Genomic DNA, 22,333 nt, shown 5'->3' on the forward strand with positions numbered 1-22,333 from the left:
AAGGGTCGAGCTTCAAAACGATACTGATCTTGTGAAAATCCGTCGCCTCTGTCAAAAGTTTTAGGCAGACATACAAACATACATACATACATTTATATATTTGTAGCTAAAATTTTGGACCCAAACCGATTAAAAAGCTTGCCCTATCTCTGAATACCCTTTATGTAAAATTTCAAATGTTTAGACCAGAAATTTGGTAGAGACCGCAGAGGTCAATTTTTTTTAACTTTGACCCCTGTTGTGACCCCTTAAAACTTATTGTTTTGGGGTCAAATCAAGTTAGATCCATGTCCAAGAAACCTATATCTAAAATTTCAAGTGTTTATATCCAAAATTGGCGGAGGAGTTTGGTAGAGTTCTCCAATGGCAAATCGTTGAACTTTGACCCCTTAACAGCCAAATTTCTGGCCGAAAACAGATTACAAAGATTTTCCCAAATTTTTCCAAATCTTGGTACCCTGTATATCAAATTTCGAGTCTGTAGACTGAAAATTGACAGAGTTATTGCGTAGGGAAATGTACACAGACAGACAGACACTTTCACTTTTATAAATATACTAGCATTTCAGCCCGGCGTTGCCCGGGTGTTTGGCGGTGTATGTTGAGCAGAAAAAAATTTGTAAATTTTTTTAACTTTGACCCCTATTATGACACCTTACAATTTTAGGCTCAAATCAAGTTATTAAGTTAGATTCATGTCCAAGGAACCTATATGTAAAATTTCAATTGTTTAGATGCAGAATTGTCGGAGGAGTTTGGTAGAGTTCTCAAACATCAAATTGTTGAACTTTGACTCTTTAACAGCTGGTCCTGGATATGACATTTTTTCTTTTTATCACCACTTATCAAGGCCCGGAAGCCACTCAGGGATAAGGGTTATTGCAAGTACATTACGTTAGTGTGGAGATTTGATGAAGTGTTTACTTAAGGGGGCGGTTCATTAGGAATTTGTTAACATTGGACTTGAAGACATCCAAGTTGTAGTCCGGAGGGAAGCAGGCAGTCGGAACAGAGTTCCACAGGCGTGCAGTTCTAAGAAAGAAGCTTTGTTCATGGAATCCGCGTTTTGATTTAGGCACAGATATAGAGTGGGGGAAATTTTTCACAGTGGATTCAGCTAGACAATGGTGAGGCCCCAGCTTGCGGGCTCTGGGGAGTGTGGAGCCACCCTTTAATTGCCATTGCTCCCAGGTCCACTCTGACCCGAATTGGTAGTACCTGTTAGGGTCCCAACTATGGGTTAAATAGAAACTGACTTGCAAAAAACAAATATATTCTATTAAAAAAAATTTCTTCAAAATCACCGGATTCGGCAGTAAATAACCTGAAAAGGGTTGATATGCCGTAAAACAAAAACAACCAAACTACCTTAACAGCAAAATTTCTGGCCGAAAACACGAAGATTTTCCCAAATCTCAGTATCCTGTATATCAAATTTAGACTGAAATCTGTAGACTGAAAATTGATAGATTCACTGTATGTATAGACATGCCTTCCACTAACTCAATGTGAATTTCTCTGACATTCAAACAGGTGAATATCAGAATATATACATGCTTTCATTTCGTCTCGGTCTTTGATCCACAGATGACTAGTAAAGTCTATTTCTGTGTAAAGGTAATATGTTATAAAAAAGACTTTATGTTTGTGTTAATAAGTAATCTTAGGACGATTAAAAGTAATAGAATTATATTTCTTTCATGAAGAACAAGAAGAAATAACAGATTTACTCATTCAAATATCAGACAGGCACGAAGTATGGAAACAGCAACAACCAATCGTTTATATTTCACATGAGCATCCATTCTGAACAAATCTATTAAAAGACAGCATCAGGGTAAAAAAAAAAAGGATTAACCACACACAGACATACACACACACAGACAAATACACACACGGACATACACACACATACACGTTCACATTTATATATATATATATATATATATATATATATATATATATAGATAGATAGATAGATAGATAGATAGATTTATTTTTGGATGTTTCTACATTTACAATTTCATTTTACAGTTATTTTTGTAGCGTTGTTCTTATTTTATCGGCAACGCTCGGTTTTATCCGGCTGTTGGCGTCATGCGCCGGGCAAAGCCGAGCAAAGCTGAGTTGCGTTTGGTTCGTTAAATGCACAAGTACCAAATAATTTTCTGCTCGATGAATTTTCGTAATTTTGGATATAATACTTTTTCGACATGAAAATTAAGTATGTAATATTGGTTCGCTTAAAACAGTGGTTCTCAACTGGGGTCCACATGGACCCTAGGGGATCCATGGAATATTTTTGGGGTCCACAGGCAAAACATAACAAAACTTATCATAATTATTATAGTTGTTGTAGAATACTTTATTTGCATTAAATTAGTTTTCATTTAAAAATAAAGATCAATTATATAATGTTTCTTTGATTATTAACACCTCAAAATTTATATGAGTGAAAAATAAAAGATTGTCTTATGACCAATTGTTATGAAGGGGTCCACCAAGATAAAAAGAAGGGAAAAGGGGTCCATGAGTAAAAAAAGATTGAGAACCACTGGCTTAAAACAACATATTAAAAAAAATCGATCTGTCGACTTTATCTTAACAAGCAGTAACTTTCGCATTGATTACTTTTTCGGTTATTCCAGTCGGATTAGACGTTGTTATACACGCTATAAAATGCCTCGTTTTTACTTTTCTTAAACAGAACTCGAAACTTACGCCAAATTCTACGGCAAAATGACATTCACCTACAAGTATGGTGCCGGGGATTTTACAGATGAATGTGCGAGAGAAGCGCAGTCGGTGTTGCTGGAGAGATTGTCAAATATAAATACAAACCCTTGTTCAGGTTTTGCGATTAAAGCATTACCAACACCGGTCAACTCAACATTTGAATACACGCGAAATGCATCAAAGGTATGATCCAAAATTTTTACAACAACATTTATATATTGCATTCAGTATCCGTTATTTATTGGTCCCCCCGACAAAGGAGGGATTGGTTGGACCTAGTAATTTACTCTCGTTTTTCCGGTCGTTTGTTCGCACTTGTCCCAATAACCACGCCTTGCATTTTTTAAAAAATTTTGCACAAACATTAGTCATGGTGAAAGTAAATTTTTGCCAGAACGGATTTACCATAAAAACGCAGGTTTCCCACCTCCCACGTGTGCGTATGTGGGTGGGGGTGCATTATAGGGATAAAATTGCCCCAAATCGTTCGTCCGTTCTCACTTTTCTCAATAAACACTCATCGAATATTTTTTTTAAATTTTGCACAAAATAGCACTGAAGCCATTTATTTATTTTTTTTTATAATTTTACCAAGAATTCTTCATAGGTTTTGGCTTCGGTTTCGATTATAGCTGATGGCACTTAATTCATCTATTTTTTTTATAAATAATTTTATCAAGAATTCTTCATAAGTTTTGGTTTCGGTTTCGATTATAGCTGATGGCACTTAATTCATCTATTTTTTTTTTAAATAAATCATTTTAATAGAAACCGAAACCGAAACCAAAACTTATGAAGAATTCTTGCTAAAATTATTTTAAAAAAATAAATGGCTAAGCCCGTTTCCTTCAATAATTACAAGAAACCTTCTTTGCCACCAATAGCTATGGTTATAGATACATAACCTGAAAGTACTTCTTTCAAACTCCTCGGCTTAATGTTCACAGGGAACATGAGTTGGTACAGATACATTGAAAGCATTGCCAAGGCTGCTGCAAAGAAGGTGGGCTCTCTCTCTACCATGCTAAAAAGTTACTTACGCCTGAAAGTATCCTGTAGCTCTATAAGGCCACTATTCACCCATATATGGAGTATTGTTATCACATTTGGGTTGGTGCATCTGCTACTAGTCTCTCACTCCTAGACAGGATTTAAAAGAGAGTCGCCAACCTGATAGGCCCTAAACTGTCATCTAAACTTCAACCTCAGTCCCACCGAGGAAATGTTGCATCCCTCTGCTTGTTTTAAAAGTATTTTAATAGATGACGCTCCGACGAACTACAAACTCCTGTGCCCTCTCGATGTAAACACCCTCGTCAAACTCAACAAGGTGCAAAGTCCAACCCCATACACAGTAAAGATGCCCAGATGTAAGAAAGCTTTCTACTCTAATAGCTTATTTTCCATAACTTCTAGACTCTGGAATTTCAATCCAGGTTCCTTGCTTCCCCAACTGTACTGATATGCAGAAGTTCAAATGTAATGTGAACAAACATCTTGCTGCTCAACTCCCTACATAGTTTCCTTGCAAGTTATATCCCTGATAGTAGCCTCCCAAATTAACGTTGCACTGTGCCTTGTTTTGGTTTAAAATGTAAGAACCAAAAAAATGTTACAACCTGGGAAACGTTCCGTGTCTTGTTAAAAAATATTTTATGAATTCTAGTTTTGGTGATTCACCTATCATTATCATATATGATAAAAGGGCGTAAACTTTCCATTTCTTTAATAAACCTACTCTGAAATTGATCATCATTTCTATAATAAAATTACTTTAAAATTGATCATCATTTCTATAATAAAACTACTTTAAAATTGATCATCATTTCTATAATAAAACTACTTTAAAATTGATCATCATTTCCTTAATAAAATTACTTTAAAATTGATCATCATTTCTTTAATAAAACTACTTTAAAATTGATCATCATTTCTTTAATAAAATTACTTTAAAATTGATCATCATTTCTTTAATAAAATTACTTTAAAATTGATCATCATTTCTTTAATAAAATTACTTTAAAATTGATCATCATTTCTATAATAAAACTACTTTAAAATTGATCATCATTTCTTTAATAAAATTACTTTAAAATTGATCATCATTTCTTTAATAAAACTACTTTAAAATTGATCATCATTTCTTTAATAAAATTACTTTAAAATTGATCATCATTTCTTTAATAAAACTACTTTAAAATTGATCATCATTTCTTTAATAAAATTACTTTAAAATTGATCATCATTTCTTTAATAAAATTACTTTAAAATTGATCATCATTTCTATAATAAAACTACTTTAAAATTGATCATCATTTCTTTAATAAAACTACTTTAAAATTGATCATCATTTCTATAATAAAACTACTTTAAAATTGATCATCATCTTCTTTAATAAAATTACTTTAAAATTGATCATCATTTCTTTAATAAAATTACTTTAAAATTGATCATCATTTCTATAATAAAACTACTTTAAAATTGATCATCATTTCTTTAATAAAATTACTTTAAAATTGATCATGATTTCTTTAATAAAACTACTTTAAAATTGATCATCATTTCTTTAATAAAACTACTTTAAAATTGATCATCATTTCTTTAATAAAATTACTTTAAAATTGATCATCATTTCTTTAATAAAACTACTTTAAAATTGATCATCATTTCTTTAATAAAATTACTTTAAAATTGATCATCATTTCTTTAATAAAACTACTTTAAAATTGATCATCATTTCTTTAATAAAACTACTTTAAAATTGATCATCATTTCTTTAATAAAATTACTTTAAAATTGATCATCATTTCTTTAATAAAACTACTTTAAAATTGATCATCATTTCTTTAATAAAACTACTTTAAAATTGATCATCATTTCTTTAATAAAATTACTTTAAAATTGATCATCATTTCTTTAATAAAACTACTTTAAAATTGATCATCATTTCTATAATAAAACTACTTTAAAATTGATCATCATTTCTATAATAAAACTACTTTAAAATTGATCATCATTTCTTTAATAAAATTACTTTAAAATTGATCATCATTTCTATAATAAAACTACTTTAAAATTGATCATCATTTCTTTAATAAAACTACTTTAAAATTGATCATCATTTCTATAATAAAACTACTTTAAAATTGATCATCATTTCTTTAATAAAATTACTTTAAAATTGATCATCATTTCTTTAATAAAATTACTTTAAAATTGATCATCATTTCTATAATAAAACTACTTTAAAATTGATCATCATTTCTATAATAAAACTACTTTAAAATTGATCATCATTTCTTTAATAAAATTACTTTAAAATTGATCATCATTTCTTAAATAAAACTACTTTAAAATTGATCATCATTTCTTTAATAAAACTACTTTAAAATTGATCATCATTTCTTTAATAAAATTACTTTAAAATTGATCATCATTTCTTTAATAAAATTACTTTAAAATTGATCATCATTTCTTTAATAAAATTACTTTAAAATTGATCATCATTTCTATAATAAAATTACTTTAAAATTGATCATCATTTCTATAATAAAACTACTTTAAAATTGATCATCATTTCTATAATAAAACTACTTTAAAATTGATCATCATTTCTTTAATAAAATTACTTTAAAATTGATCATAATTTCTATAATAAAACTACTTTAAAATTGATCATCATTTCTTTAATAAAATTACTTTAAAATTGATCATCATTTCTTTAATAAAACTACTTTAAAATTGATCATCATTTCTTTAATAAAATTACTTTAAAATTGATCATCATTTCTTTAATAAAACTACTTTAAAATTGATCATCATTTCTTTAATAAAACTACTTTAAAATTGATCATCATTTCTTTAATAAAACTACTTTAAAATTGATCATCATTTCTTTAATAAAATTACTTTAAAATTGATCATCATTTCTTTAATAAAACAACTTAAAATTGATCATCATTTCTATAATAAAACTACTTTAAAATTGATCATCATTTCTATAATAAAACTACTTTAAAATTGATCATCATTTCTTTAATAAAAGTACTTTAAAATTGATCATCATTTCTATAATAAAACTACTTTAAAATTGATCATCATTTCTTTAATAAAACTACGTTAAAATTGATCATCATTTCTATAATAAAACTACTTTAAAATTGATCATCATTTCTTTAATAAAATTACTTTAAAATTGATCATCATTTCTATAATAAAACTACTTTAAAATTGATCATCATTTGTTTAATAAAACTACTTTAAAATTGATCATCATTTCTTTAATAAAACTACTTTAAAATTGATCATCATTTCTTTAATAAAATTACTTTAAAATTGATCATCATTTCTTTAATAAAACTACTTTAAAATTGATCATCATTTCTTTAATAAAATTACTTTAAAATTGATCATCATTTCTTTAATAAAATTACTTTAAAATTGATCATCATTTCTTTAATAAAATTACTTTAAAATTGATCATCATTTCTATAATAAAACTACTTTAAAATTGATCATCATTTCTTTAATAAAACTACTTTAAAATTGATCATCATTTCTTTAATAAAACTACTTTAAAATTGATCATCATTTCTATAATAAAATTACTTTAAAATTGATCATCATTTCTTTAATAAAACTACTTTAAAATTGATCATCATTTCTATAATAAAACTACTTTAAAATTGATCATCATTTCTTTAATAAAATTACTTTAAAATTGATCATCATTTCTTTAATAAAATTACTTTAAAATTGATCATCATTTCTATAATAAAACTACTTTAAAATTGATCATCATTTCTTTAATAAAACTACTTTAAAATTGATCATCATTTCTTTAATAAAACTACTTTAAAATTGATCATCATTTCTTTAATAAAATTACTTTAAAATTGATCATCATTTCTTTAATAAAACTACTTTAAAATTGATCATCATTTCTTTAATAAAACTACTTTAAAATTGATCATCATTTCTTTAATAAAATTACTTTAAAATTGATCATCATTTCTATAATAAAACTACTTTAAAATTGATCATCATTTCTTTAATAAAATTACTTTAAAATTGATCATCATTTCTTTAATAAAATTACTTTAAAATTGATCATCATTTCTTTAATAAAACTACTTTAAAATTGATCATCATTTCTTTAATAAAACTACTCTGAAATTGATCATCATTTCTTAAATAAAACTACTCTGAAATTGATCATCATTTCTTAAATAAAACTACTTTTAAATTGATCATCATTTTTTTAATAAAACTACTTTAAAATTGATCATCATTTTTTTTATAAAACTACTTTAAAATTGATCATCATTTTTTTTATAAAACTACATTAAAATTGATCATCATTTCTTTTATAAAACTTCTTTAAAATTGACACTCATTTCTTAAATAAAACTACTTTGAAATTGATCACAATTTCTTTAATAAAACTGCTTTGAAATTGATCATCATTACTTAAATAAAATTACTTTAGAATTGATCATCATTTCTTTAATAAAACTACTTTAAAATTGATCATCATTTCTTAAATAAAACTACTTTAAAATTGATAATATTTTCTTTAATAAAACTACTTTGAAATTGATCATCATTTTTTTAATAAAACTACTTTAAAATTGATCATTATTTTTTTTATAAAACTACTTTAAAATTGATCATCATTCCCTTCATAAAACTACATTAAAATTGATCATCATTTCTTTTATAAAACTTCTTTAAAATTGACACTCATTTCTTAAATAAAACTACTTTGAAATTGATCACCATTTCTTTAATAAAACTGCTTTGAAATTGATCATCATTACTTAAATAAAATTACTTTGAAATTGATCATCATTTCTTTAATAAAACTGCTTTGAAATTGATCATCATTACTTAAATAAAATTACTTTAAAATTGATAATATTTTCTTTAATAAAACTACTTTGAAATTGATCATCATTTCTTTAATAAAACTGCTTTGAAATTGATCATCATTACTTAAATAAAATTACTTTAAAATTGATAATATTTACTTTAATAAAACTGCTTTGAAATTGATCACCATTTCTTTAATAAAACTGCTTTGAAATTGATCATCATTACTTAAATAAAATTACTTTGAAATTGATTATATTTTCTTTAATAAAACTACTTTTAAATTGATCATCATTTCTTTAATAAAACTGCTTTTAAATTGATCATCATTTCTTTAATAAAACTACTTTTAAATTGATCATCATTTCTTTAATAAAACTACTTTAAAATTGATCATCATTTCTATAATAAAACTACTTTGAAATTGATCATCATTTCTTTAATAAAACTGCTTTGAAATTGATCATCATTACTTAAATAAAATTACTTTAGAATTGATCATCATTTCTTTAATAAAACTACTTTAAAATTGATCATCATTTCTTAAATAAAACTACTTTAAAATTGATAATATTTTCTTTAATAAAACTACTTTGAAATTGATCATCATTTTTTTAAATAAAACTACTTTAAAATTGATCATCATTTTTTTTATAAAACTACTTTAAAATTGATCATCATTTCTTTAATAAAACTACATTAAAATTGATCATCATTTCTTTTATAAAACTTCTTTAAAATTGACACTCATTTCTTAAATAAAACTACTTTGAAATTGATCACCATTTCTTTAATAAAATTGCTTTGAAATTGATCATCATTACTTAAATAAAATTACTTTGAAATTGATCATCGTTTCTTTAATAAAACTGCTTTGAAATTGATCATCATTACTTAAATAAAACTACTTTAAAATTGATAATATTTTCTTTAATAAAACTACTTTGAAATTGATCATCATTTCTTTAATAAAACTGCTTTGAAATTGATCATCATTACTTAAATAAAATTACTTTAAAATTGATAATATTTACTTTAATAAAACTGCTTTGAAATTGATCACCATTTCTTTAATAAAACTGCTTTGAAATTGATCATCATTACTTAAATAAAATTACTTTGAAATTGATAATATTTTCTTTAATAAAACTACTTTTAAATTGATCATCATTACTTAAATAAAATTACTTTAAAATTGATAATATTTTCTTTAATAAAACTACTTTGAAATTGATCATCATTTCTTTAATAAAACTGCTTTTAAATTGATCATCATTTCTTTAATAAAACTACTTTTAAATTGATCATCATTTCTTTAATAAAATTACTTTAAAATTGATAATATTTTCTTTAATAAAACTGCTTTGAAATTGATCACCATTTCTTTAATAAAACTGCTTTGAAATTGATCATCATTACTTAAATAAAATTACTTTGAAATTGATAATATTTTCTTTAATAAAACTACTTTTAAATTGATCATCATTTCTTTAATAAAACTACTTTAAAATTGATCATCATTTCTTTAATAAAACTACTTTTAAATTGATCATCATTTCTTTAATAAAACTACTTTTAAATTGATCATCATTTCTTTAATAAAACTACTTTAAAATTGATCATCATTTCTTTAATAAAACTACTTTGAAATTGATCATCATTTCTTTAATAAAACTGCTTTGAAATTGATCATCATTACTTAAATAAAATTACTTTAAAATTGATAATATTTTCTTTAATAAAACTGCTTTGAAATTGATCATCATTACTTAAATAAAACTACTTTGAAATTGATCATCATTTCTTTAATAAAACTGCTTTGAAATTGATCATCATTACTTAAATAAAATTACTTTAAAATTGATAATATTTTCTTTAATAAAACTGCTTTGAAATTGATCACCATTTCTTTAATAAAACTGCTTTGAAATTGATCATCATTACTTAAATAAAATTACTTTGAAATTGATAATATTTTCTTTAATAAAACTACTTTTAAATTGATCATCATTTCTTTAATAAAACTACTTTTAAATTGATCATCATTTCTTTAATAAAACTACTTTTAAATTGATCATCATTTCTTTAATAAAACTACTTTTAAATTGATCATCATTTCTTTAATAAAACTACTTTAAAATTGATAATATTTTCTTTAATAAAACTACTTTGAAATTGATCATCATTTCTTTAATAAAACTGCTTTGAAATTGATCATCATTTCTATAATAAAATTACTTTAAAATTGATAATATTTTCTTTAATAAAACTGCTTTGAAATTGATCATCATTACTTAAATAAAACTACTTTGAAATTGATCATCATTTCTTTAATAAAACTGCTTTGAAATTGATCATCATTACTTAAATAAAATTACTTTAAAATTGATAATATTTTCTTTAATAAAACTGCTTTGAAATTGATCATCATTACTTAAATAAAACTACTTTGAAATTGATCATCATTTCTTAAATAAAACTACTGGAAAATTGATCATCACTTCTTTAATAAAACTACTTTAAAATTGCCCATCATTTTACAAATAAAACTACTTTAAAATTGCCCATCATTTCTTAAATAATACTACTTTAAAATTGATCATCATTTCTTTAATAAAACTACTTTGAAATTGATCATCATTTCTTAAATAAAACTACTGGAAAATTGATCATCACTTCTTTAATAAAACTACTTTAAAATTGCCCATCATTTTACAAATAAAACTACTTTAAAATTGCCCATCATTTCTTAAATAATACTACTTTAAAATTGATCATCATTTCTTTAATAAAACTACTTTGAAATTGATCATCATTTCTTAAATAAAACTACTGGAAAATTGATCATCACTTCTTTAATAAAACTACTTTGAAATTGATCATCATTTTACAAATAAAACTACTTTAAAATTGCCCATCATTTCTTAAATAATACTACTTTAAAATTGATCATCATTTCTTTAATAAAACTACTTTTAAATTGATCATCATTTCTTAAATAGAACTACTTTATCATTGATCATCATTTCTTAAATAAAACTACATACACTCATATATATATACATATACACACACATATATGCACACCCACACACACACATATATGCACACACACACACACACACACACACACACACACACACACACACACACATATATATATATATATATATATATATATATATATATATATATATATATATATACTAGCAGGGGTACCCGGCGTTGCTCGGGTGTTTGGAGGTGTATGCTGTGCAAAAAAAGCAAAAAAACAAAAAACAAATGGTTAATTTTTTAAAACTTTGACCCCTATTATGACCCCTTAAAATTTGTAGTTTCGGGCTCAAATCACTTTATTAAGTTAGATACAGGTTCAAGGAACCTATATCTAAAATTTCAAGTGTCTAGACCCAAAATTGTCGGAGGAGTTTGGTAGAGTTCTTAAAGGTCAAATCGTTGAAATTTGACGCCTTAACAGCCAAATTTCTGGCTGACACCCGTCACATCGATTTTCCCAAATCTTAGTACCCGGTATTTCAAATTTCGAGTCTGTAGACTAAAAATTGACAGAGTTATTGCGTAGGGAAATGTACACAGACAGACAGACACACAGACACACAGACAGACACGTTCACTTTTATATATATATATATATATATATATATATATATATATATATATAGTGATTCAATGAAATTTAAAAACCTTTATTCAAATCAATGATTTTTTATTATTCCAAGTAAGACAAAGAATACTTCAGAAATTTTATCTCCTTATCCTATTGGGTTTCGATGCCTACCATCTCTTCAGAGGAGAAAATATTAGCAAATAGATATAAAGGCATTCACCCTATTTGCTAAAATCAGTTAGACATGGAAAATCATAATCAAAAATTGATTAAATAGAAGTCACATAGCAGGGGAAATTGAAGAAAATGATATAAAGGTTTAGTTCCAAATTGTGTGGTAAAATCCAATGTAACTGTCCTTTAAAGCAGTGAAGTAATGGGATCCAAGCTGTATATTGTGTAATCCACATCATAGAGCAGAAGTCCAAGTTGGGCATATTTCTGGAGTAATTCTTCTTTATAGGCCGGTAAAAAGCTGGAACTTTTTATTAAAGACCTTAGTATTACTGGAATTAAACGTTAGTGAGATAGGATAGGTAGAAGGGATAATGGAGGAGAGAGAAATTTGAAATGAAGAGATGGATGGGAGGGGGAGAAGACACACACACACACACACACACACACACACACACACATATATATATATATATATATATATATATATATATATATATATATATATATAAATGGAATTTACCCATTGGATTGGAAATTTGAAATTCGACCGTTTTGGATTTTACCATTCTTGGATTTTTTACCCTTCACCGGACTATCCATTCATGGGAAATCTTTTTATCATTTTTCTTTTACCTCCTATTCCCCTTACCCCACCCCTTTTTTTAACCAAGTAAGATCTGTGACTTACTTGTAGTTTCATTAAATACTTTTTATATGCAAAATCCGATCCTGCATTTTGCTAATTCCTGCCGTCTGATGAGAAGGAGAGTATTTCTTCGAAACTCCGCGGATTAAGGACTATCCACTTATCTTGTGCTTGCTTTTTAAAAATTTTTTTTAAAATTAAATATGTTTTTAACTCTTTCTCAAGATGTCTTTTAACATGTTTTATTAATCATTTGTTCATATATATATATATATATATATATATATATATAGCAGAGAGTGACCTCTATAGACAAGTTCAAAGTTTTCCATACCAGCTGATTGTTGGATAAATCTACTCGAAAGTATATATATATATATATATATATATATATATATAGACAAGTGCCGCTTTGTGACCTTGCATCTTGGAGAAGATGCACTTAAAAAAAATGGGACAGGCAGACGCACACACATAGTGAGTTTTATATATTAGATTGTTTTTTATTATGTATATAAAAACCCAACCATTTCTCTATAATTTTTTCCAGATTACTTTTAATGGATGGATGCGAAATAAAGCCGATGTAGTTCTTCCAACATATATTGAAGATATATGTTTAACTACATTTAGGAACCACCTGAATGATCCGATTTACCTTTTGCACGCAAATTTCACGGAATTGACACTGACCAATTGCACCTCAGTAGTTTATGATGCAATTACGATACAAGTGTTTGCCAAATGTTCGAACACGTCTAGTATAGTTGAAGTTAAGCGTTATACCTACTGCGGTAAGTGTTATTTTTTTTTACATAATTACTGTTTCGGGCAATTGCTTATTGTGTTCTACAGGGTGGGGCAGAAATAACAGATAGGAGGTATTTTAAAAACAATCAGAAAATATAAGTTTTTTAAAGATAATTTTTTGTCCGTTTATGCGAAAATGTTTTCCATTTTATAAAGTCAAAAGCGGAATATGACAAGAAAAGGACAAACGAAAAGGCTGAGTTTAAACTTTTATTTAAAGTTAAAGCAATCGTAAAATGAACTGTTGAATTTGTCAGAATATGGCAGTGGCAAGACGTTGGTAGAAATGCTGGTTGGCTGTTGATACGAACTCGGCAACAATCAGTTGATATTGTCAGGCTGTGGTAGGAGCGGTAGCGACAGGTATGTGGTTTTGGTGTTCTGGTGTCTGGAATGCGGGTGGGATGGTAGCAGCTACGGCGACAGCAAAAGAAGAGTAATCTTAAAAGCTGCTGTCCGGTAGTACAAGAGGAGTAATCTTAAAAGCTGCTGTCCGGTAGTACATGAGGAGTAATCTTAATGTCTACTGTCGCTGATGCAAAATTTAAAAAACAACACCTGTTATTTCTGCTTAAACTGTGATGACACACTCTTATCGATCTCTCCATTCAGTTATAATTCGATTTATTGCTATTTATTTGCTTCTCCATAAAAGCAAAATGTGACACAAGGTCGTTTTTAATGTGGGGGTAAATCAACTCTCTAAAAAGGGGCAGTCTGGCAGTAAACAAAAATAAAAATTACCTCAGTATAGATGTTGTATAGAGCTGGAAGGTGCTCGTCTGAACTCCAACCTCTGGTCCCCCTTCGGCAATCTTTCACGAAAAACACCCGTCTAGCCGAATCCACTGTGAAAAATTTTCCCCGCTCTTTATCTGTGCCTAAATCAAAATGTGGATTCCATGAACAAAGCTTCTTTCTTAGAACTGCACGCCTGTGGAACTCTGTTCCGTCTGCCTGCTTCCCACCTGACTACAACTTGGATGTGTTCAAGTCCAACATTAACAAATTCCTAATGAACCGCCCCCTTAAGTAAACATTTCATCAAATCTCCACACTAACGTAATGTACTTGCAATAACCCTTATCCCTGAGTGGCTTCCGGGCCTTGATAAGTGGTGACCACTGTGTAAAAAAAAAAAAAAAAAAGCTACCCGGGAAACACTGCTTCCGGGCAACATAGTGACCTTGATAGGTTGAGAAGAGAAATATTGTTTTAGTAAAATATTAGATTAGTGCAAAAATAATGTCGATAGGGGTTCATATTTAATGATAGAATATATAAGAATTCTCTTCTTATATATTCTATCATCAAATATGAACCCCTATTTTACATATGCATATTTATATACACCCAGTATACGAGGGGTGTGCAATAAGTAATGCCACTGACCCACTTCCCATAGCAGTAGAGCAACGAAACTTGGAACAGTTATTAATCTTTCTCTACATAGGAACCACCCAGAGTTATGCATTTCTACCATCGTTTGATGCAGCTCTGGAGACCGTTTTTGTAGAACACCCCAGGTTGGGCCTCAACCCATGGCGTGACTTCAGAAATCCAGGCTGCATCATCTGGGAAACGCTTTCCTTTCAAAAACAACTTCATGGCTGGGAAGAGGTGAAAATCAGAGGGTACAAAGTCAGGAAGGTAGGGAGGATGGGGTAGGATTTCATAACCACACGCCTCGTGCTTCTGATCTGGCGACATGCGAGTTGTGGACCGGAGCATTTTCCTGCAGGAGGAGGGTACTTTTGCTGATCTTGCCCCGCCTCTTGATTTTGATAGCTTCCCTTAATTTCCTCAAAAGTGAAGTGTAATAGGCTCCTGTAATTGTGGTACCCTTTGCCAGGAAATCTGTCATCACTACTCCGTCCTGGTCCCAGAAGACTGTGAGCATGACCTTCCCAGCGGAGGGCTGCACCCTTGCCTTCTTTGGAGGGAGTGAGTCCAAGTGTTTCCATTGCATTGACTGTGCTTTGGTCTCTGGATCATAGTGATGAACCCAGGTTTCATCCTGTGTAATCAGTCTTTTGAAAAACTTTGACTCATCTTCTTGGCACATCACCAGATTCATCCTCGAGCATTGACGCATTCTCACTTCTGGAATGGTGTGAGCAACCTGGGAATCCATCTGGCAGACACCTTATGCATATGCAAATAGTCATGAATGATAGTTTCCACAGACCCTGTACTAATCTTGACATCTTCGGCGATTTGGTGAATAGTAATACGCGGATCTTGCAAAATGGCCGCCAAAACTTGACGGACAGATTCCTCATCAATGGCAGAAGGGGGGGGCGACCAGGTCTGGGAGCCTGTTTTCACAGACTTCCGGCCATGTTTGAATTTACAATGCCAGCGTTTTACAAGGTCATATGATGGGGTATTATCACCATAAGTTTCTTTCATTTCATCAAAAGTCTCCTGTGGTGTGCATCCTTTCAAATACAAAAACCAGATCACTGCTCGACATTCAACAGGCTCCATTTCACACCTGACTCAGTTCAAACATCTGTAAAACATAAAACCACAATTAGTTCAGAGCTGTAATTTGCCACATAACGCGTATAGATATAAATCATTGCACATGCAAAATTTCAGCTAGATCAGACAACTGGAAGTGGGTCAGGGGCATTACTTATTTCACGCCCTTCGTACAACATAGAAGGTTTCTCTTGCATTGACTAAGGATAAATTAACAGATACTATACTGAAGCATTTAGGTTGACAAGCAGGTTCTTGCGGAATTTTCAATTTTGATTTCAACTGACGTATTTTCAAATAAGTTTTCATTATAATACCTTTACTTTATATATTATTTTAAATAATGTTTTTCGCTTTATCTTATCGTTTGAATTAGAATCGTTTAAAAACAAGTATGTCTTCTTTTCAGAATGTTTAATACAAAATGGAAAACAAGCAAATTCGCACAATTTTCTTATTTCAATATAAACTAGGCCGAAAAGTTGCTGAAACAACTCTTCGTATCAACAAAGCATTTGACCCAGGAACCACTACTGGACGCACAGCACAATGGTGGTTTAAGAAATTATGTGGCGACAACGAGAGTCTTGAAAATGATGAGCATAGTGATCAGGCATTGGATGTTGACAGCGATCAATTAAAAGCCTTATTTGAAGCCCATTCACGCACAACTATTTGAGAACTTGTTTCTGAATTAGACGTAACGTATACAACGATTTCTAACCATTCGCTTGGAAAGACAAAAATGGGTGAATTGAACGACAATCAAAAGAAACACCGTTATGAATTTTTATTTATTTATTTTTTTTAAATTCAATTTTCACCCCAAACAAGGCACAGTGCCACTTTGAAGCAGGGGGCTACTATCAGGGACTTAATTTGCAGGAGCATTATGAAGGGAGATGAGTAGAAAGATGTTTGTTCACATTACACTTGAACTTCTGCATATCAGTACAGTTGAGAAAGCAGAATCCCGGAAGGGAGTTCCAAAGACCTGCAGTTCTGGGGAAGAAACTATTGGAGTAAAAGGCTTTCTTACACCTAGGGATCTCTACTGTAAAGGGATGAGACTTAGTAGCTTGTCGGGTTTGTCGGGGGTAGTTACGTCGAGGAGGTACAAGTGTTTGCAGTTCGTCAGACCATTCACCATTAAAGTATTTGTAGAACAGGCAGAGGGATGTAATATGTTGTCGATGGGACAGAGGCTGAAGCCTAGATGACAGTTCAGGACCTATCAGGTTGGTGATTCTCTTTTGGAACCCTGTCCAGGAGCGAGAGACAAGCAGCAGATGGATGCACCAGCCCAGATGTGACAACAGTACTCCATACATGGGCGAATGGTGGCCTTATAGAGGTACAGGATACTTTCAGGCGTAAGTAGTTTTCTAGCACGGTAGAGGGAGCCAACCTTCCTTGCAGCAGCCTTGGCAATGCTCTCAATGTTGTCTTCTCTTTTATGCAACAAAAACGACCTATTTCTCGACTGAGTTGTGACTTGCGATGTAAAGTGGGTTCTTTACGACAATCAGTGATGCTCAGATCAGTGATTAGACACTGACGACGTTCCCCAACACTTCTCAAAGCCAGTGTTGTACCAAAAGAAAGTCACGCTGACTGTTTGGTGGTCTGCGACTGGTCTCACCATTAATTTTTTGAATGCAGGCAAAACCATTCCGGCTGTTAACAAATGGATAAAATGCATCAAAAACTGATCTGATCCCTATCTGGCATCAATTAAAATGAATGGCTCTCGTTTTGGGAAGGCTCCATGTTTTGATAAGCTTCTGGGCTTGACCTTTACTCCTGATCTGAAATGGGACACATACATGAAATCTGTTGCCAAGATCGCTTCAAAAATGGTAGGATCCTCTGACCGCTTGTAGATATCTCACTCCTGATGAAATTCTCTACTTATATAAAAGCCAGGTACATCCAATGATGGAGTACTGTTCCCACATTTGAGCTGGAGCTGTTAGAAGCAGCTTATCCTGTCTTGACAGAGTTCAAAGTAGACTTATATCGGAATCGAGAAAAATATTAGAATCATCCCATCACTAATATAACTTAACAGCATTTCACACAATCAAAGGGAGATAATTCAAATAGATTGTTAATTTCAATAAGTATTCTAAGCCGTTTTATTTGAAGGTTGGAAATTCTAACCGTTTTGCCATCAGCCAAAGCAACACATAAAGAAAATTTTTGTGTATTTAACATTTATTCAATTCATTTTTCAGTTCCCTGTCCTCCCGGTTCATATTACGATTTGTCAAGTGGTGACGTCACTTGTAAACTGTGTCCTATTGGTGAATATCAAGACAAGGAAGACCAGCCGTCATGTAACAAATGTCCTCCAAACACGTCCACATATTCCACTGGTGGTTACTCTTTAAACATGTGCAAACGTAAGTAAGAATTGTTGCTTTATTATAGACTAGCAGGACTATTCGGTGTTGCCCAGGGCAATATTTTATATTAAAACTTCTATATCTTCTCTATCTTTGACTCTTTCCTCCTCCCTCGTTTCCCCCTCCCAGCCCATTCTCTTCTCTATATACACACGTGTACATAAACAATTCGTACGAGAATTAACTCGTTGATTAAAATAGCAGAGTTACTCCCCTTTACTTAGTACATAATCTGGCTGAAAAACTGACCCTCCCTTATGAAATCTGTACCAGTTTAGGATCAAAGAATAATTTTTTTTTCTATATATTAAATATTATTCATTTAGGCCAACACCGATTAAGAAGATATTAACTTTGTGGGTGTTTGTTTTGTCGTTTTCAAGTTCTAGTCACACATACAAACATGCACATGGACAATAATTGTTGCTTTATTATATTTTCTTACAATTGGTACAAATTACAGAGTGGAATGATGAAGTTGTCGCCCTAAAAAACAATACTACAGCTTTGTTTTAAAACTTTCATTGAAAAAAATCAATTCAGATAACTTGATTATGTAGTAGAGCTGACATCTATTCAATGTAGCCGCCTTCAGTCTCAATCACTGCCTGATACGAGCTTGGAACTGGGAGCATACCTTTTCCACAAGCGCTGGTGTGAGCTCAGTGAATACTTGGCGGATGGCGGCAATCAGGTTGACTTTTGGGAGGTCATGTTGGTGATGTTCTCGACGTATGACCAAACGAAGTAGTTCAGCAGGTGCAACTCGGGCGGGGGGGGGGGAGCGGGGAAGTAGCAGTGAGAGAAAGGTACAAAGTCGTAGCACTCCTTCTGAAGTCAAGCCTGGCTCTCTTTGGACTTGTGGGTCAGCACCGAGTTCTGCTGCCACGCCCAGGGTCTGCCAGCGGCCAACTGATTGCACCAGGGAATCACCACGCTCTTCAGCACATCCAGGTACACTTTGTTGCTGACTTTCAAGCCGACTTCGAAGATGTGAGGTGGTATGATGGGGGCCCTCTCTTAAGACCAAAGACCATAACCGTGGCTGGAAACTTTGTTTTCATCATCCTGAACAAGTCCCTGGTTCTGGCTGTTGTGCATCTGGTCCTGGCAGAAGTTCTTTGTTTCAATAAATTAAGGCAAAACAATAACTCTATAGTTGATAATTTCAATATTTATAAAGAATTGAAATCAATAAATGTACTGGAACTGAGAATTTAGTATGGAATCAGTAACTGTATCAGAATCAGTAATTGTATCAGAATCGGAAAGAAATACTGGAATCGTCCCATCACTTATATATATCTGTTACAAAAAGTATATATTAAAAATTTCAAGATTTTGTCCATCTTACCGTTTATTTCTTTCAGCATGTTAAAAAGTTACATTCTTGACAGCCCCTGTTTCATAGCGCGGAACCATTCATATAATTATTTTGTCAGTTTTTGAATCTTTTCTGCCCTGACTCATCAGAAGAAGTAAGAACTCATTAACTTTAAAAGAAAATGGACATCTATATATATATAAAAGCAAAAATGTGTGTGTGTGTGTGTGCATTTTTACTGTATGTCCGGCAAAAGCTTTTTTCGCCGGGATTCTCGGCGGGGGGGGGGGGGATTACTATTCTTGTTATTTCAATTCTTCTCATGTTGATTCGGTTTTTTCGTATAAAATCGAAAATAGTCTAAAGCGAAGGTGTTGTTCCCAGCTTTCGTGCCGGGAACATCCGGAAAGCAATCAGCTTTTGAAACCCCTTTTTTTTTCTTTTTTTTTTACACAGTGATCACCACTTATCAAGGCCCGGAAGCCACTCAGGGATAAGGGTTATTGCAAGTACATTACGTTAGTGTGGAGATTTGATGAAGTGTTTACTTAAGGGGGCGGTTCATTAGGAATTTGTTAACGTTGGACTTGAAGACATCCAAGTTGTAGTCCGGTGGGAAGCAGGCAGACGGAACAGAGTTCCACAGGCATGCAGTTTTTTTTTTTTTTTTTACACAGAGATCACCACTTATCAAGGCCTTATATCAGGTAATTTCTATTCATTGGGGCACTTCCCTTTTTATAGGGAGCGGGTCCCCCCCCCCGCCAACATTTTGGGGAAGCAAAACCCAAAAAAACTACCCCGCAGTGAAAGTTGTCTGTGGTATTTCTGTTTGGCATCGTTAAATTCAAAATCACGCACCTGTCAGTTTATGTAAACAAACCCCCCAAAAAACTGGGTTATTTCTATGATGTGATATTTGACCTCATTTTTTAATTCTTAAATAAATTCAAACGTATTTCTGTTACTCTCCCTTGCTGGCCGAGCTGGTAAACATCTCAGTTTTTCTTTCACACTTTATTTTCCATCTTCCCCTCAAGGCTCCTGGTTCGATCCTACCTACCTACCAAAACTTTTTTTGTTACCCCGCCCCCCCCCCACACACACACCCGGGCAGGGCCAGGTACCCCCGCTAGTGATTACATAAATCCGAAAAAAAAATCTGTAAGCATAGTTGCAATTGTGTTTTGTGATAGTTACATCATCTTTGATATTAATCAGATTCAAAAGTTGACATCATTTTTAATAATAATTATATGAATCGTTCTGCACTATGAAACAGGTGCTGTCGAGAATTGAACATTTTAACATGCTGAAAGAAATAAACGGTAAGATGGACAACATCTTGGAATTTTGAATATTGGTTTTTGTCATTTATTTGTTTATGCTCTGTAGTAACATCGAGCTTCATAAATTTAAGGATTAATATAAATAAAAAGTGAAATATAATTGAATAAGCAAATTTTTCCCACAAACATTTGACCGGTGTTAATCGTGACACCCTGCACTGATGATTCCCAAAAGGATGAAACACTAGTGTCTGTAGATATTTAATAATTATTATAGAAAATAATTATATCAGCCCCTTTAAGAAACTCATTTCTTATTCTTGAAATAAAGTCGGTCACTTTAGCTCTTATGCGCAGATCATTATATAATGATTACATTACTCTGACAGACGATAAAAACATTTAAAAATATATGTTTAAATTTCAACAATATTTCTCCCGGTTAATGGTGGCCGACTGAATTTATGAATTGCTAATGGAGTTAGAGATGGTTTCGTTGATAAGTTCGAATCTCTCAATCAGCATTAATCGCGACACCCTGCACTGATGATTCTCGAAAGGATGAAACACTAGTTGGTTAGTTGGTTGGTTGGTTGTTTTTGTTTTACGGCGTATCAACCCTTTTCCGGGTATTTAATGCTGAATCCAAAGATTTTGAAGAAAATTTTTTTTAATAAAATATATTTGTTGTTTTCACGTCGGTTTCTATTTAACCCATAGTTGGGACCCTAACAGATACTACCATTCCGGGTCAGAGTGGACCTGGGAGCAATGGTAATTAAAGGGTGGCTCCACACTCCCCAAAGCCCACAAGCTGGGGCCTCACCACTGGATATAGTTTAAGGTCATATCCAGGACCCCCATCGAGGGACTTTTACCCTCTGCAGGGGGGCAGTCGGCATATTCTAATGCCCCACCGACAGGGCCGGAAACACTAGTGTCTGTAGGTATTTAATA

At 31.1% G+C, this 22,333-nt stretch overlaps 1 protein-coding gene across 3 annotated transcripts in view; it reads left to right on the top strand.

Annotated features, from left to right (window-relative positions):
• The window catches only part of LOC145297770 (uncharacterized), a 576,130-nt gene that overhangs the window by 292,123 nt on the left and 261,674 nt on the right, over positions 1-22,333 (top strand). For all 3 annotated transcript variants that reach the window (XM_080144014.1, XM_080144016.1, XM_080144015.1), the window contains exons 26-28: positions 2,708-2,919; positions 13,609-13,852; positions 18,593-18,760. In XM_080144014.1, coding sequence (XP_080000140.1) covers positions 2,708-2,919; positions 13,609-13,852; positions 18,593-18,760 — 624 coding nt within the window. The remainder of the gene's footprint in view (positions 1-2,707; positions 2,920-13,608; positions 13,853-18,592; positions 18,761-22,333) is intronic.

The sequence above is a fragment of the Euprymna scolopes genome, chromosome 18 (assembly GCF_053919585.1).
Source record: "Euprymna scolopes isolate OS-2025 chromosome 18, ASM5391958v1, whole genome shotgun sequence".
NCBI lineage: Eukaryota > Metazoa > Mollusca > Cephalopoda > Sepiida > Sepiolidae > Euprymna > Euprymna scolopes.